The sequence below is a fragment of the Orcinus orca genome, chromosome X (assembly GCF_937001465.1).
Source record: "Orcinus orca chromosome X, mOrcOrc1.1, whole genome shotgun sequence".
In the NCBI taxonomy this organism is placed as follows: domain Eukaryota; kingdom Metazoa; phylum Chordata; class Mammalia; order Artiodactyla; family Delphinidae; genus Orcinus; species Orcinus orca.
The window spans coordinates 32,412,707-32,430,332 of record NC_064580.1 but is presented as its reverse complement, the minus strand read 5'-3'; the positions used below and the strand labels follow the sequence as shown (position 1 = coordinate 32,430,332).

Below are 17,626 nucleotides of genomic sequence, written 5' to 3'. Positions count from 1 at the left end.
TTGTCCATGAAGGATTCTTCCTCCTATATGTTAAAACGCTATGAGCAGGCCCTGAGTTATTAATCCTAGCATTCCCAATACTATCTACAGTTCTTTTCAAAGAGCAGCTGTTCAATAAAGGTTTGTGGAATAAATGATCCAGTGAATATGAGGTCTAATTCATTAACATGTTATACATTCTTTAAAGAGCTTAAGCAAATCCACGCATATATCATTTAATTTTACAGAACAAGAACTAAAAAGAATACGAAAGGCAAATTTTGAATATCTTTTAGAGATTCTTGATTTTTTCTATTGATCCCAGCTATCTTAAAGCTGACCTTTCACGTGTGCAAGGAAATAAATGCCTATAGCAATGCCATCTTCTTATTCCAGAAGGTAAAATGGATAGTTTCACAATTTGTTTCACAAAACAACAAAGTTCTTGCTTTAAACATCATGAGTAGTAAATGTATGATCAGTATCATTCATAAATCTTTATATTTTGAAACAGTTAAATTCATATTAAAAAATATGAGTAATACATACATCAAAAAAGAGAATAAACTTACAAGTTATACATACAGAACAGGAACACACAGGCAAATACACTGTCTTCCTTTCTGCCCCCACCTCAGAACTAAATTCTACCAGCACTAACTGCGTCTTCCAACAATGCATGAAGAAAGTATCCCTGACTCCCCTAGGTGTGGGAGAAGCTGCTAGCCTTGGCACTAGAACTGGCAGTGGCTACAGAAGGAGAGACAGCCCTGCCTGAAATTCTGGCTCGGGCTCTCTCTTCTTCATCTTGCAGAGCCTCCTCATACTGAGATGGGAAAGAACTTGGGTCAGTCCCATGAACCTTGGCCAGAAACTCCAGGACCTTCATCTTGGTGGTTTCAGCGTGGGCTCTGGGGCCCCACAGGAACTTAAACTGCGCAGGATCAGTGTTGGTCACCTTCCGGTACTCCAGGTATTTTTCCTTCACAAATTCTTTGGTGATGAGCTCCCTGGGCTCCCCAGAGATGAAGTGCTTCATCCCGGCATATATCCCGCTCACATTCAGAACTTTCCAGACTTCGTCTTCGGTAGCACAGTTGCCCTTCATGAAGATCACACCCAGGATAAGTATCAGGATGCCGGTCTTGGGCATGCCCACTTCACGGTGCAGCATCCCATCATAGGTGAGGCCCAATTTGATGAAGAGGCCATAGTGGTGATTGGTGTGATCCACTTCCATCAAATCAAGGCCAAAGACCATCTCCATGCACTCAGAGGCTCTCAGGAAGATCTCAGGAAAGTGGACTTCACAGTCTTTGATGACAATCTTCAACATATCTGCCTTTGTTATTGGCTCTTTCATTTGATACTTGAATAGCAAGAAATTTACCAACATAGATACCTTCTTATCTAGAGCATCTATAGGCGCATTCTTGGGGCCTAGCACAGCCTGTGAGGTGCTCAGAGTATACTCTCTTTCTTGGCTATTGGACCCCTCATCCGATTTGGTGGGTGAGGTGGCTTTGATAGCAATGGAAGAGGAGTAGAAACACTGAGGACCCTCAGGAGTGCTGGATATACCAGCCCCAGGAGCCTCCTTCAAATCGCCAGGCATTAGAGGATGGCAGGAGAGATGGGTCTCCTCCAGAGCCTTGGAGACCTGTTCAATCTCCAGGCCCTGGGACTTTCTGAAGGTTTGATGGCATTGATCATATGAGTGCTGAGGACGCTTCTGACGCTGAGACATGATGACTCTTGTGGGTAGCAGTACGTGGACAGGAGGGTGGGCAATGAGATTCACCACCTAAGATAAACAGGGCATATGTGAGTGGCTTCAGCTAGTAAACTTAACTGTGGCGGCTCTTCCTGAGACCCAGAGGAGGAAGGGAGGGGTGGCCTCTGCCAGCTTCACTCCCTGGACCTCTCAGGGCTGTGGAGCCCCCTCTGCCATGGGTTGGTTAGCCCCACAATCCTCACATACGCTTCTCAAATTAGATTCTGGTTGGTAAGGTGCCCGCCGCCATCTATTGCCTGAGGCCCCCCTCCAGTCAAGGCCGCATCTCTGTGAGACCCCCAAAATGGAAGTGAGGAGAACCTCATGACGGGAAATCCACGGCTGACAACAGGGACGAATGCTGTGCACACCCTCCGTCCTGGGGTCTGAGGATTCCTAAGGCTTCACTCGGGGTCCTCACCAGGATTCCTGCAGGGCCTGAGATGCCTTCCTTTGGTGACATGACAACGCCTGTCCCAGACTAAGGCCTCCCCTCCCTCAGCCTCCAGTGGCCGCGGTCATTAGCACCACTTCCGGCCGCTCCTGCCCGGGGCCTCCCAAGGCCGACCTCCCGGCCGAGGCTCAGTGAGTCGCTACTATTGTGGGAGACAGTCCCCTCAGATCTCACTCACGGGCCTTTGCTTGAAGACTCGTAGGTCGGGGACCCTGAGCCCCACGCACAAAGGCCACCACCTCAATCAGACGGCCCAACAGGTAGCGTATGGTAAGTCAGCCTGAACCTGTCCGCGCCTCCCGGGGTCGGGGTGGGGCTCTGACCAGGTGGGCATCCCCCTTTCTGGGGCCGGCGGTCCCCCTCAGTCTTCATTTAGAGTCTCACCTGACACCGAGCGGCACCTGGGGCCGCTCCCACTGCTGACTGGAGTCTGCGCCTCAAACTGAAGCCCTCGCAGCCGTTAGCTCCGGAGGCGGAAGTCAGGGGGCGTGGCATCCAGTGAGGACTGCTTGGGTCTTTCCGGGGTCACCAGTAGCGAGGTCACGCTGTGCACGTAGCGCTCAGTTTCAGAGGGGTGGTGCCTGCTGGTCCGGCTCCCAGCCCTCACTTCGGTTGCCAAGCTCTAGCTGCCTCCCTATGTTGAGCTGAGGTCTTGACGCTCATGCCAAGGTCCTCTTGCCACTGAGAACCCTGAAGAGTAACTGAGGGCGTATCTCAACCAGACAGACCTGCCTGGCCTTTAAGGTGAAAAGCAGCCGCTAGCCCATCTTCGTGTGACCCCCACCCCCACCCCTTTATTCTTTGTTGTTGTTCTCCTGGGTCCTCATTTATGGGGTTCTCTTTTGGCTCCTTTTTCATGACTTCAGGCTTTCAGGGAAATGCCTGATCCCAGCAAAGCCTTGATGAGTTCACTTACTGCAATCCTTGCAGCGCTTAGAATGGGTCATGTTCCAGCCTAAATGGAAAATGGAGAAGTTGGAGCACAAGGCAGGAAGGCGGCAGGACAGGGGGGTGAGCTGTCAGAGAAAAGTCATAGCCATCTATTCCTGCTTTCACCAGGCAGACTTAGCCACTTTCATAGGTTATCCACTAAAAAGTTTACTTTGTACATGGAGGAACTGAGACGAATGATTTTGAAAGGCCCTGTTTTATGACGCTGTTCCACACCTGTAACATGCAGTAATCATATGAAGATGATGAATGTTATCTATTTGCATTTTTATACTTCTGGTTTATTTTTCTATTCTTATCTCTGTGGCTTTGTTTTCTAGTCCAGTTTAAAACAGTGGCTTAAATATTCTTTTCTTGAGTCTCCTCATCTATTTGGTTTTTGTATCAAGGGGAGCCTGCTTGTTAAAATGTGTGGAGTAATTTCAAATATTTTTGTGTGATTTGGAAAAGTTTACAGAACATGCTGATTAGTTTTCCCTGATTATATGGTGCAAGTAGCCTCTAAGCCTTATGTGATCTGTGTGGCTTTAGCCTACTGTTTCAGTTTGTGATTGCTGATTTCAATTTTCTATTATTAATGGGCCTCCCTTGCAGTATATGTTTTGCTGAAAAACAGCATTTCTCTTCATTTCTCTTGGGTATTCAAAGTTAAAGGCATGATATTTATAATAAATAATTTTGCATAGAAATTCTCTGACATTTAGTGTACTACACAAAACAGTACTATGAACCCTGTTTCCCTGACACTCATCATAACCATCATCAATAGTTATAAGTCTGATCATATCAGTATTTTTTTGGTCAATGTGTTTGTTTTTTTGGCAAGAGCACTCCACAGGTGATACTTTATACTTCCATTAGGAGATATATAATGTCTATGTGTCTTCCTTTTTTGTGATCTTCACACTCTGATAATTATGACCATTCTCCATTCTCCACTGTGGGCTAGCATGGTAATTTTCTCATTCTACCATATCTTTAAATTATTAACAGAAATTTTCTATAGGCATAAACCTTTCCTTGTTGCCACTTTTTGCTGAGGTATTGTTTTAAAATACTGTTAGTGTTCTCTTAAAATACTTAACTCTCTGCACCTATATTTCATACACTATTTTTAACTATTATTACTTATTTCTGTTTCTTTTGTAATTGGTAATACTTATAAATTATTGGTCATATAGATCTTACATAACAGAAGAAACAACATACAAAATCTTCACATGTTCTATCAAGTAAAGAGCCGGCAACACTGGTCATTGAGCACATCAATAAATCTGGAGGAGAAAGAATGAAAAGTCTGGGAACATCTATCGGTCAGTAACATAAGCACGTGAGATGACATGAGTTGGACAGAAGAAGAAATGCCAGCTCTCCTTCCTCATGTGCCACACGTAGTTTTTCTTCTTGGGCCTTTACTTTCAAAATGTGACAACTGGGACTTGGGAGAATGCTGCATTGGGAGAATGCTATCTGAGCCAATGATATGTTCATTTCACCTCCCACTACATCATCCCCCATGCTGACTTGTGTTGCTCTGCACCTCCAAGAATTATATGCTCGGAACTGTACTGTTCCAGAGAAGAGACACCAGGGGATAGCCTGTTGATTACAGACACACTGAGAACCAAGAGGTCACTACTGACCTAGATGCAGTGCCACGCCAGGGTGTCCAGATATGATGGGAATAGAATCCCACCTGTTGTTCCACCAGGATGAGTGTTCCTTCTGGAAGTTAGGAATTTGGGGGACTGGGCTTCTCTCCTTTATTTTCCAAGTGAAAGTGTCCTGAAGATTCTGTGGTTTAGCACAGAGACCCCCTTATAGAGGCCCCTGACTGGGCTATGGAGTATTTTAATGTGAAAGGCACAGGTCTCTCTACTTGCTGACGTTAAGGAGAGTCTGATTTAAGAGAGGGCAGGACTCAGGAACCCTGAGCTAATTCCAAAATGGGCAGGCAGCTCTTAGTGAACCCAGAGGGAGGGACTCTTCATCCATAAAGTAAATTATCACCACTCCTGACAGGCTAGGTCCTGAAAGTGCCTAAATGAGAAACTTCCACCATCTAAATGGTATTCTCGGTTCCTGGTTTGAGAGTTTAGTCTGACAGTCAATGCTGAAATGTCAAAGGGGACTCCAAGAAATAATTCCACAGAGTCCTAAGCTGAGGGGAACTTGAAGAGGAGGGACACCATCTAGATCATCGTCAATCATGATAATTACTAGCCCAGAGCAAGGCACACACCCATCTCTACTCCACACACTTCATTCCAGCTCCCTTCACCCTTGAGATCAAGGAACAATCCTTACTTACTCAAACATTATATGAATCTATTTCTGCTCGTCACGAGATAACCACTTTAGGTTTGAAACATGAAATATAGGAATGAAGAAAGAGAAAAAAGAAGAGTTTATATCCAGAAGAATATCATACACTATCCTTCATGCATTGGTTCTGTTTTGCTGCGTAACAAATTACCACAAACATACCAGTTAAAAAAACACACACAATTTAATTCTCTCATGGTTTTTGTGTATCAGGAGTCCAAGAATAGCTCAACTGCCTTCTGTGATTCAGGGTTTCTCCTAGTTGACATTAACATATTTACTGAGCTCTGCTCTAATCTGAAGGCTTGACTAGAGAAAAATCCAGTATCAAGCTCACTCAGTTTGTTGGCAGAATTCATTTCCTCTTGTCTGAAGAACTAACAGCTTAATTAAAAAAAAAAAAAAAAAAACTCTTGCAAAATCAGTTTAAATGGTTAAAAGTAGCCTGTAGTTCCAGGCCGGTGACCCTCTCCATAGGAAGTTCTCAACATAGCAGATTTCTTCTTCAATGCCAGCCGGAAAGTGAGAGCAAGTCTTTAGCAAAACACAGTCATATATGGTATCTGTAATCAAATGAATGATGTCCCATCTTTTTTGGCATCAAATGTAATGTAATCATGGGTGTGACATATCAGTTTTCCATATTCTGTTGGTTACAGTCAAGTCCCAGGCCTTGCCCATACTCAAGAGTAGTATACAGATACGTGAATACCAAAAGGTCAGGATCATGGTAACTACTTTAGACTCTGTCTACCACAATTTATTTCTGAACTCCATGAACCAAGTCTCTTCCCCATCCAAAATACATTAATATTCTCCCAAGATTCCCCCAAATCTGAATCTACTACAACAGCAATTTAAAATCTAAATCTCATCACCTAAAATAGGCTCCTCTGCAGATGAGGCTCTTGGGGAACATACAGTTAAGTATACCAAATGGGGCACAATACTCCTCTCTCTGTGGACCTGTGAAATAAAAGAAACAAATTATCAGGCCCCAACACACCCTATATATAATAGTGGGACAGGGAAAGGACAGCAACTATAGACATTCTTATTCAAAACAGGAAAAGTGGAAGGTATAAACATTCCCTGGCCCATAGCATTGTGAAAGCCTGTTGGGCATATATTGTGAATTCCTTGATTAGATTTTAAGGCCTTCAGATAAATTTCCAAATGCCACTCTCTGGGTTCTAGGTTTCTCCTTGAAGTCATCCTTCATTTGTTATGGAAGGGAATATGTGTTTATAACTGATTATCCAATGCAATTACTTTGCAAACTGTCCTCAAATGTATAGAGACAGGGGCCAAACTCCTACCCCCCTAGTGTATCCAGGATTCAAGACTAATTGCTGAGACCCATTTTGCATTCCAGGCTTTAGTCTCTCAACTGTGAGATACCATCTGAGGGACCTGTTATCTGTTGAACAATCCAACACCTTTGATTTGCCCACTCCAAAGCTAAATTTAAACTTCACTCTCACAAAGGACATGCAGCTTACTGAATGTGCAAAAGGCCATGCAATGGGACATTTATAGATGACTATTCTAACTTGAACTCATGCCTCCTAACTCCTTTTTAAAAATTGTCCCTCTGGTTTACCGTGCTACCTCACTTCTTCCAACTTCTACACACAAAAATCTGAGCAACTCAAGCAATGGTACAGTGTCTCCCAAAGAGCAGATGTTCAATGTTTTGGAGATAAATGAACGAATGAACTTGGTATCTAATTATTAATATTTAATTTCTCCAATATTCTTTATAACTAAATACAAATAGATACCTTTGGTTTTACAAAATGACAGTAAAAAGCATTAGGAAAGACAAGAATTGACCAACATTTAATTTATTTGCATCAATTTCTTGGGGTAAATGATTTTACTACTGAGTTCTTTCAGATTTCCTACGAAACATGGACTGCAATACCAGGTTACCCTGTTCTGGATTGCAAACATCGTTTTACAGTCACAAAAGTCCTACTCAATCTTGATACAAAGCAGTAAATATTCAACCAAAATTATACATAAACATAGGTTCTAAAGCTATTTAAACATGTATAAAAAGAACAGCACTTGAAAAATAAATGAAAGAAGAAAGCAAGGCTACATGGGAAGTAGGGATGGAGAGAGAGAGGAGAAAAGGAAGAAAGGGAGGAAGTGTGAAAAGAAAGGAAGGAAGGAAGGAAAAACTCCAAGTTACCACATAAATCAGGAATACAAAAATGACATAAAATTTTCCCTCCAGCCCTATGCTGGACCTCAGCTACTTAAGAGTATTGACCTTAGTATTTAAACACTAAATGAAAAGTCTGCCTCAGGAGAAGCTGTTGAACTTTGCCCTGTAATATACACTGACTATATGGCAGTAGAGCCAACCCTGGCTGCAATTTTGCCTTGGGATTTCCCCTCCTCATCTCTTAGAGCCTCTTCATATCAGGAAAGGAGTGCAGTGGGGACTATAACATGGGCCCTGGTGGAAAATACCAAGACTTTCATTGTGTTGATTTCGGCATGGACTGTTGGAATCCACACGTATTCAACAGCATGCAGATCACTGCTGAGAATCTTCCAGCGCATCAGGTATTTTCTTCCATCCATGAATCAGATGAGATTCATGGGCTCTTAGTAGAGAAGTGATTCCTCTCAACACATACCTTCATTACATTAATCTCTTCCCAGATTTCCTCCTCAGTGACTCAGTTGTCCTTAGTAATCTAGTGGCCGGCCTTGGGCACGTCCTTGTCATTACTCAGTTTCCTATCAAAGGTGAGGTCCATTTTGCTAATAAGGGCATGGAAGCACTCCATGGAGACAACTTTCTTCAAATCAGTGATAAAACCCAGTTCCATCTACTCAGAAGCTATCCTGATTTCAGGGAAGTGGTCCTGTTGTTGACATTCGTTAGCATATGTGTCTTTGTGATGGGCGCTTTCATTTTATCAATGAGCAACAGAAACGACACTAAAAAAGTCACCTTGTTAGATACAGGGTCTGCACACAAGCACTTATTGTCAGGCAGGGCCTATGAAGTGCTAGAATTTTCCTTTTCTTGACTCTGTTAGCTCCTTTATTGCTTCTTGTGCATGATACAGCTACAGCAGTAGTGATGGTGGATGGGGGCTCTCGGAGGGCCCTGGAGAATCACAGGTGTCCCCAAAACAGGTAAGTCTGGGGAATACCCTTGAAAAGATAAGAGCCAGAAGAGTGGGACTCTTCTTCAGCTACAGTGGTAGTCTGAAACCCGCCCCCGCCCCCCAAACTCTACATGTCACTTCAGCTATATCTAGGAAGCCTACAGCTTCTGGAGCAGCCCACAGCCTCTCCAGATTGAAAGCAGGAACAGATCTCTGCTCCTTGCTACCCAAGTTCTGGAGCACGTGGTCCTTTCAGATCTTTCTCATGGTGGTCTATATCTGTATTTGGAATTCCGGCTCCTTAATTAGTTTATTCTGTTGATAATATTACCTTCCTGCCTGCTCTGAGACTTTTGCCCAACTCTTACACAAAATGGATCAGGATCTAAGCACAATGGAGGAGCTGCAGCACAGGGTAGGAGCCTTAGAATGGAGGATGGGCTGTCAGAGAAAAAACAGGCTGATCTATTCCTTCCATTTACCCTGTAGAATTAGCCTCTTGAGGACCTTCAGTTCTTAAAGATGTACTTACTATACGGAAGAATCTGATAGTCAGGATTTTGTGAGCCCCTAAATTTTGGGCATTACCTTACATTGCATTGTCTAGTGTAGTGACTTTTTTTTTTTTTTTTTTACCATCCTTCATAATGAGAATATATATAAACTATTAAGCAATGTCTAACAAGAGTTTGTGTGTGTATGTATACATACATTATCTGAGTTTCATAAAAAAAGACCTAGCCTTATTGTGTGTGATTTACTCTGATATCCTCAATTCTATTCCTAGTCTATTCTTTACATTTTATTAAAATAAAAATAATGGCCAGTTCTCACCCATTAAAGAGGCTTTAGGTGGTTATTGTACACTCCGGAGTCATACCGCCTCAAGCAACTCAAACTTTTATGCTTTACTGAAATGACCTTACTGATGGTTGATGGCAGCTGTGGTTTCAGGTACCACCTCAGATTCCTGCAGTGAAGCAACAGAAATCCACTGAACCAAGTCACACTTGGAATAACTAAGGGGGAACTTTAAAATGTTCCCTCTAATCTATCTTGTCTTCTCTCTTCTGTTGTAGATTACAGACTCACCACAATTGCATAGCATGCCCGGTCCATCTATTGTGAAAAGTTCTCACACCTGACTTTAATCCATAAAATCAAACCTATCTATATTAGACTTATTTTTTTTGAACTTTTGAATTTTATTTTTTTATGCAGCAGGTTATTAGTTGTCTATTAGTGTATATATGTCAATCCCAATCTCCCAATTCATCCCACTATATTAGACTTAATCAAATTTAAAACATTTTTTGCTCTGTGAACAGCAATGATAAGAAAAAGAAATTACCATACAAAGGCTGTGAGAAATATTTGCAAATCACATATCTGAAAAAGGGCTTGTTCCCTAAATAGAAAGAACTCTCTAAACTCAACAGTAATAGACAGAGTTCGGTTAGAAAATTGGCATAAAACTTGAATACATGCTTACCAAAGAGGATTTATGGCTGCCAAATAAGGAGATAAGAATACATTAAACATCATTACATTTAAAGAAAATGTAAATTTAAACTGCTATGAGATGCCACTACATATCTATTAGAATGGCTAAAAAAGACAATACTAAAAATACCAAGTCCTGGTGAGGTTGTGGAGCTATCAGATCTCTCATACATTGATTTGGGAATGCAAAATGAGCTAGGCTCTTTGGAAAACCATTTGGATGTTTCTGATAAAACTAACTTATTACTTAAGTCTGAAAAGGCCCCTTCTGGATATTTTCATGGAGAAATGAAAACTTACACTCACACAAAAAAAACAGCATCTGAATTTTTATAGAAGCTTTGTAATAGCCAAAAAGCAGAAGCAAGCCGAACAACCTATGATGAGGAATTGATAAAAGACAGTGATTCATATTATACCACAACAAAAAAGAAGGGGACAAACATACATATTACAATGGGAATCAATCTTCAGAAATAATGCTGAATGAAAAAAGCCAATCTTAAAGGTCAACCTTATCTACTCTATAATTTCATTTACATAAAATTCTCAAAAGGCTAAAATTATATAGGTATATGTGTTTGTGTGTTTGCCACAGTCTTTCATATTCCAATTTTAATTTTAATGTGTTTGGAATGCTGGTTTACTTTTTCATGACATTTGTGTGCTGCAACAATTTAGATCTTACTTATGACTTTTACAACTTCTAGTATGCTGAAGATGGAGTAACTGGGACTGGATTTTCCCACTTGTCTGAAACAATTTTAAAAAATAGATAAAATACACGACAACATTATTCAATATACTGGACTTCAGACCATGAAAACAGTGATCCCTGAGACATGAGAAAGAATGGATCTGAGCCTGTAATTACCCCAGCTTGCTGCCTGGAGCTCAAGTGGAGCCTGTGGTATCTCTGAGTTGGTAAGATGAAGCTGAGAGTGGTGAGAGGACGATGCAGCTAGAGCTCCTAAGAAAGAGTACCAGAGAGGAGAGAGCTGCACAGAGAAAGAACTGTGGAGCCCACACAGGGCAGGGAGTACTTCCTGTCAAAGTGATAAACCCTTATCATTCATGGGGCATCAGGGAGAGTACTCAGAAGTGAGGTGAGGTAAGCCATGGTTCATGCTCTTCTAGTCCCAACTAACAAAGCTGGAAAGCAAGAACTGACAAGATTATTTTGTTTCTAAGTAACTTAATATTCACTACAAAACAGAGCTTAAGAATACTGATATATTGAAATAAAAAAAAACCTGTGCATTTGTTCTGGACAAGTGTAAACAAGGCAAAATCACAATTGCACAAGGTCTGGCATCCAATCACATATCGCCAGGCATGCAAAGAAGCAGGAATATATAACCAATAATTAGGAAAAAACTAAGCAATCAAAACTGACCTGGAAATGATACATGTGATAAAATGCATAGACAAGGACATTGAAACAGTTATCGTAACTATATTTCATATGCCCAATAAACATAAAAATTAAGTGGGTTGGAGACACAGAAGATACGAGAAGATTCAGAATGAATGTGAAGAGGTAAAGCTACTGTGTCTGAGATAAAAGTATACATTGGTTTGGATACTGAAACAATAAAAAGGATCAGTGAACCCATGTATGTGAAAAACAGCACAACATATTTTTATGGCATATCTATGTATGAAAAACCAAATAACTAGAATGAGCTTTAAATTAATATATTTCAGATGTTAAATGTGTTTACCTTTGAGGAAGGAACAGAATTTTTGAGGGAGACAATTGTTAGAATTTACAATTGTAAAGGGAGACAATTGTTAGAATTTCTTGCAACAAGAATGTATTTACAGTTACCTTAGTAATTAAAATATTAAATAAGCCTAACACCAGAAAGAGTAGCTGTGTTTTAGCCAGAAAAAGTGACTGCTAAATGATATAATAGACAAAATTTGAAATATAAAGAGCTTAATACAATAAAAGTTTATTCCGCCATGTGAACTGGTAGACATTCTGTACTAAGAGTGAAGAGAAGAGACTAATTCAATGGGTGTTAATGAGCAGGTTACCACCGTGGGCAGCTGGGGCTTATTCCCATTGTGGACCTCTGGAATAATTCACCTCAGAGTTATTCCAACCAAAGGGCAAGGAAGATGGGTTATTTTTCCACCAATTTCCATCCATCATTGGTTGAGGACTGCTCCTACGGGCTTTAACTGCAACTTCTGGCCTGAGGCCTGTGAGGACTGAGCACCCTCCTGAGAACAGAGAAAGCCCTCAAGGAGAAAGGAGCAGTTTTTCATGAAGCCACTGACCTACAGGGAAGATTTAAATGTGAAAGGACATGGCAGGGCATGGATGACATCTGCTACAGATCAGAATTGGAAAGAACTTTGAGAAAACATGTCCCTAAAAGAGATGATGGTATGGTGGCACAATGTGGCCAGGAAAAATTTCCAAGCTTCGAAGGATCAAAATAGTTTCTACCTTTGCTATTTTACATCTGAGGGGATGTGGATACTGGCTGATGAACCTCTTAACCCAGAAGTGGCTTCTGATTTATAACATATGAAAATCTTCCTATTTATGTTTTTTATGTGAATCAAATTATTTTGGATTTTAAGAAAAGAAATATTGTTTTATCAATACATCGTCAAAGACAGAACCATCTTTTCCATGAATTCCACTATTATGATGGATTTCTTTATGGACTTGTAACGGAGGGGGCTGGCATTGTGCATTCCTTTGGGTCTTTGCTCACGAACATTTCATGAGTTGGAAAATGTACACTTAAGAAGATCGTTGGCTTTCACTTTCAGATTCCATATCATTAGGAAATGAATATTTTCAGGGAAAAGGAAATAGTGTATAACATAAAGCTTTTGACAGAGACTTTATACTTGAACTTGTACATTTCTATTTTTGTATACTATGAAAAAGCTAGTGATTCTTTGTCTTTGATAACATTAATAATTCCTGTTGAGTTGTTTAAATTTCCTATTCTAAACATTTCATTTTATTTAAATTTCCTATTCTGAATGTTTTTTTCAATCTGTTCAAGCACAAGAAAAATCAGGCATTTTTCCCCTAGATTTCTACTAATAAAACAACACATTTTGATCAAACAATTCTTTCTCCTGATTTGCTCTAATGAGATTGCCACAACCCAAGTACTTCTCTGAGAATGAAAGTAATCAGTGAACAAAGATGACAAAATGTACCTGGAGTCCTTTTTTGCCAAGAGAAAATTATATCCTAAAATTATATTTATACTTGAGTAGGATGGAATAAAAATAGCAATATTCTGACAATCTTTGAGAGTAACTCTTTCTTTGCCCCATAGCCAGCTGAGAGTCTTGGGGTTTTGATTAGACACAGTATGAATTTCAACTATGGTCCACTGCCAATGTGTTTTAGTATATAATATAAAATTATAATGTGGAATATGTATATAGCAGCACATCATATATAATATGTGCTATATAATGTATAATTAATGTGTATAATGTAATTAATTTGTGATAAAATATAGTACATATATAAAACATAAACACACAGAAACCCTCAATTTGTCTTACAAAGGATTTAACATACTTAATATTCTTGCAGGAGTGACTTATTTTCTTGACACATAGACTTCAGTGCATTTGAAAACAAAGGTGCCATCTTTAAAATTTGATTTGTTAAATGCTTCTCACAGTAGTGAATTAAAATCATATCCATTTAGTTTCATTGTCATGCTACTTGTCTGGTTGATATGCTTGACTTGTTTTTCTAGTTTTCTGGAGAATTTCCTTACATGGAATTAAGCCTTAGGACACTTTTTTCTTATTTGCTGTTATGTATTGATTACTTACGTATATTGGCAACAAATGGAAAGATAAGTGCAATAGTGAAATTTGTATTATGCTTTTATACTGTATCCTACCTTAGGGTTGAGAAGGTTTTTATAACTATGCTCTGATTTCATTAAGATTAGAAAAATGGAAACCTTCAGAGAAAAGTGACATTGCTTGAAAGGAAAAGACCAGCATAGATAAATGAAACAAAGGATAGCCTGCCTAACCAGCTCCAGGGCCTTAAAGAAACAGGAAAGCTCTCCATGGATAAACAGCAGGGTAACAAAAAAGTCTTCAGTAGAGCAAGATAACTTTTTATAGTTATGTTGTCCAGCTGTTACACCTTCTACCCTTTTTAGCAACATGCTCTGCTCCCTCTGGCAAATTCCATGTTCGTTAAAGGAAAGGGATCATTATTCAGTAATCTGAGACATTCAGATAGTCTGTTGTAGACTTAGACTTGAAGAAAACTGGAAAGTGAACAAAGCACTTTTTATGACCAAATTTATATGCTTCATTCTCTATCATCCAAGATTTAACATATTTCAGCTCAGCAGCTTAGCTGGGCTTAACAAGTATGCATGTTTCTGAGTGCTTCAGGATGGTGAATAACAGTTACTTAAATGGAGGAGGCTTACTGGCTTCTTGCCATAAATTCTTTGACAGTTTCCTTGCTTAGTATGGAATTAGATAATACAAAATATAAAAAACTATCAAGGAGGAAGAACTTCATTTGAGTATCTCTGGATACATACTGGATATAAATTATGTATTAGTTAAGATATATTTGGAGGAAAGAATACATACACTCATGTCTGCAGAGACTGGACATCCTGTGAGTGGTCTAGAAGTGAGACTTGAAGACAGAGTTTCTCCTTAAAATAAATAATAGCACACTTTAATAAAAATAGATCATTAAATTGTTCTTGTCTCCTGCTCTCAGTTGGATTAAACCAGCGTTTTAAATTATTTATGTGCTATACTCAAAAGTATAGTTTGCATAGATATAAGAGGGAAAACAAGAATCTGGAGTGGAGGAAAAGTAAAATCTCCTAAGATATTATGGTGAAGATAAAGTAGGACAGTGGCGGGGTGGGGGAGATCAATGCCAAAGTCACTGGGAAATTGTAGAAAGGGTTTATCTTATAGGTGCTGGAGGATCCTTTGGGGCCACAGTCCAATTAGAAAATTGTATAACAAAGATCAGACCAGGGGGCAGAAATTTCTGAATGCAGTGCTAAAATGCTGAAAATCAACTATTCATTCATTCATTATTTATTCTTTCATTCAATTAATGTTGGTGAGTCCTTATATGTGCCAGAGTCTGTGTTTGGCACTAGACATGCCAAAATGTACAATGAGGACAAATGGTGGGAATCAGAAATTGTGTCTGAGAAAACAGCAATTGCCAAGATTTTGCTGCACAGATGGGAGATTAAAAAGAAGTCAGACATATTGAACTTTAAGCACTTTCAAGAAACTAAACTGTATAATTATGATAGGTTAATCCAGGGGCAATAAAGGTACGCAATAATTCTCCATATTCTCTCTAGGGAAAGAAGGAACTAAGAACTGAAGATGGCAAACTGAGTGATGCGCATCCTGCAATTAGGAAGAAGAATACGAAGAAACTCAAGAGTGTGACTATGAAAAAAGATCATATTTGGTGAGGAAGGAAATGTTGTTTGGAGTTTTCAAACACCCCTTCTAGTGTACCTATTTAATAACATTTTCTATTCTTCCTCTTCGAGAGAAACATGTTTTCTTTATCTTATCTGACTACATTTAACTATATGCTTAATTTTAAACACAGGGCAATGTCATCGCATGGTGAATTTCATAACACCGTAAATTTTTTCTTTAAAATGAAACGTACACACTGAAGCAAAATTTGAGTATGGTGCTCATGTTTAGTGTTTCCTGTACTACTCTAATTGGATGAAACTGCATACAGGAAAATATACTCATGAATTTTGGTTAAAGGTAAATTTTTTAATTAAGAGTAATTATGTGCAAAAAACGACATACTTAAAATAACATTCCACAATACGTATAACATTTTGCTCAACAAAAGCAGATAAAATAATAATTTTCAAATTAACAGATCATTAATCTTGACCTTATGAGAGAACAAAGCAATTTATTTCGAAGATAGTTAAACCTAATATGTGAAACCTAATAAAGTTGAAATATTAGTAATGTAACTGTTCTCCTTTTAAATTTGCGTCAAGTTTATAATGTAATGAGAGAGCAAACAAGGAGAATATTAACTTCATAAAAGCTAACAGCAGGATGTTTCCTTTTGCTTGGCAGACAGTAAAGCAGAACAGAAGCAGGAAAAGGTTCAAACCTGAGCACCAGCACTTACTATCCCTGGGACAAGTCCGTTTTCTCATATGGGGACAGGGATTGTTCAATGAAGAACATGTGATGATATACTTAATGCACTTAAGCCAGCGTCTGGACCATGATAAATGCTAATTCAATGTTATTATTGTTGTTGCTGCTGTTATTATTACTAATTCATCAGAGTAAAAAGAAAACACCTAAGCATATAAGAAAGGATACTATGCTGTATTTGATTTATCACAAAGATTTCAAAGCACTGACCTTGGAGCGAAATACTAGTTATATAATTTGAAACAATTTACTTGCCCTCTCTCAGCCTCAGTTTCACAGGTTACTTTTCCCCCAGGCATCAGTGGTTGAGCTGACTTCGAATATTCCAATAGTAATGCAATTTTTTTATCTTATGCTAACTAAAGAAATATAACAAATGCTTCTCAGGGATGCTCATGCTCCAGTAAACTATATTACTATATTTCTAAATAGAGAGTTCAAGTGCCAAACTACCGAGCTTTTCTGGCCAGCCAATATTACAGCCTGTCTTAAGTAGGTATATCAGTGTTACCAAAACATCTTTGTATAAATCTACTTCTCCAACAAGCTTCAAGAGATCTTAAAATGTCCATGTTTCCTTTGGATTAAAGCACTGATGGCTTCAGAGGAAAGCAAGTTGGTTAGGTGAGTAATGCAATAAAACATATAACCTTGAAAGAGCCTTAGGGACTGAGATCAAAGGCTGGTCAAAGTTAACAGAGGCAAACTTGTAATGTGAGAAACACACATCTAGCAGCAAATTCCAGATGAGTGCTGTCTCTTCATCCCCACTTGCCTGAATATTTTTTAAAGTCCAAATATTGTTTTTATGCACCAGAATAAGTGGCCAAGAGTCCTTTAGAGTACTGTTCTGTTGAAGCTCCCTAGAAAAAGGCAAGTACCATAGAAGTGATAAATGTTAAGAATCCATAAGATGATGAATCTCTTTTAGTTAGACTATTAGGGAAAGACTATCTAAAAAAGCTACCATCGTAACTGAGACTTAGAGAATGAGTAGTACATTTATACGTAAACTTGGATGTGGTTATAAATTCAGGGAAGGTGGACGACAAAGCAAATTCTCAGAATATGGAGTTTTCCCAATTAACCGGGACACTGAGCCTTTGGGAAACTTGGGGAGTTGGGGCTGTAAAGGTAGGCTTGTGTCAGTGATTTTTTGCATCATTCAACGAATAGTGAGGAGTCATAGGAAATTTTTATGTGGCAGTATAACATAAAAATATTTTTCCAGAAGTTAATATAGCAGTCTAACATTAGAGAGAAACTATTTTGAGTTTATGGAATCGATATGGT

The 17,626-nt window shown here is 39.3% G+C and overlaps 1 protein-coding gene across 1 annotated transcript; it reads right to left on the bottom strand.

Annotated features, from left to right (window-relative positions):
- Positions 1-653: 653 nt before the first annotated feature.
- Positions 654-1,726, bottom strand: MAGEB16 (MAGE family member B16). Its single transcript, XM_004285512.3, has one exon. It carries the CDS (start codon positions 1,724-1,726, stop codon positions 683-685), a length of 1,044 nt encoding a protein of 347 aa, XP_004285560.1. The 3' UTR covers positions 654-682.
- Between the last annotated feature and the right edge of the window lie 15,900 nt (positions 1,727-17,626).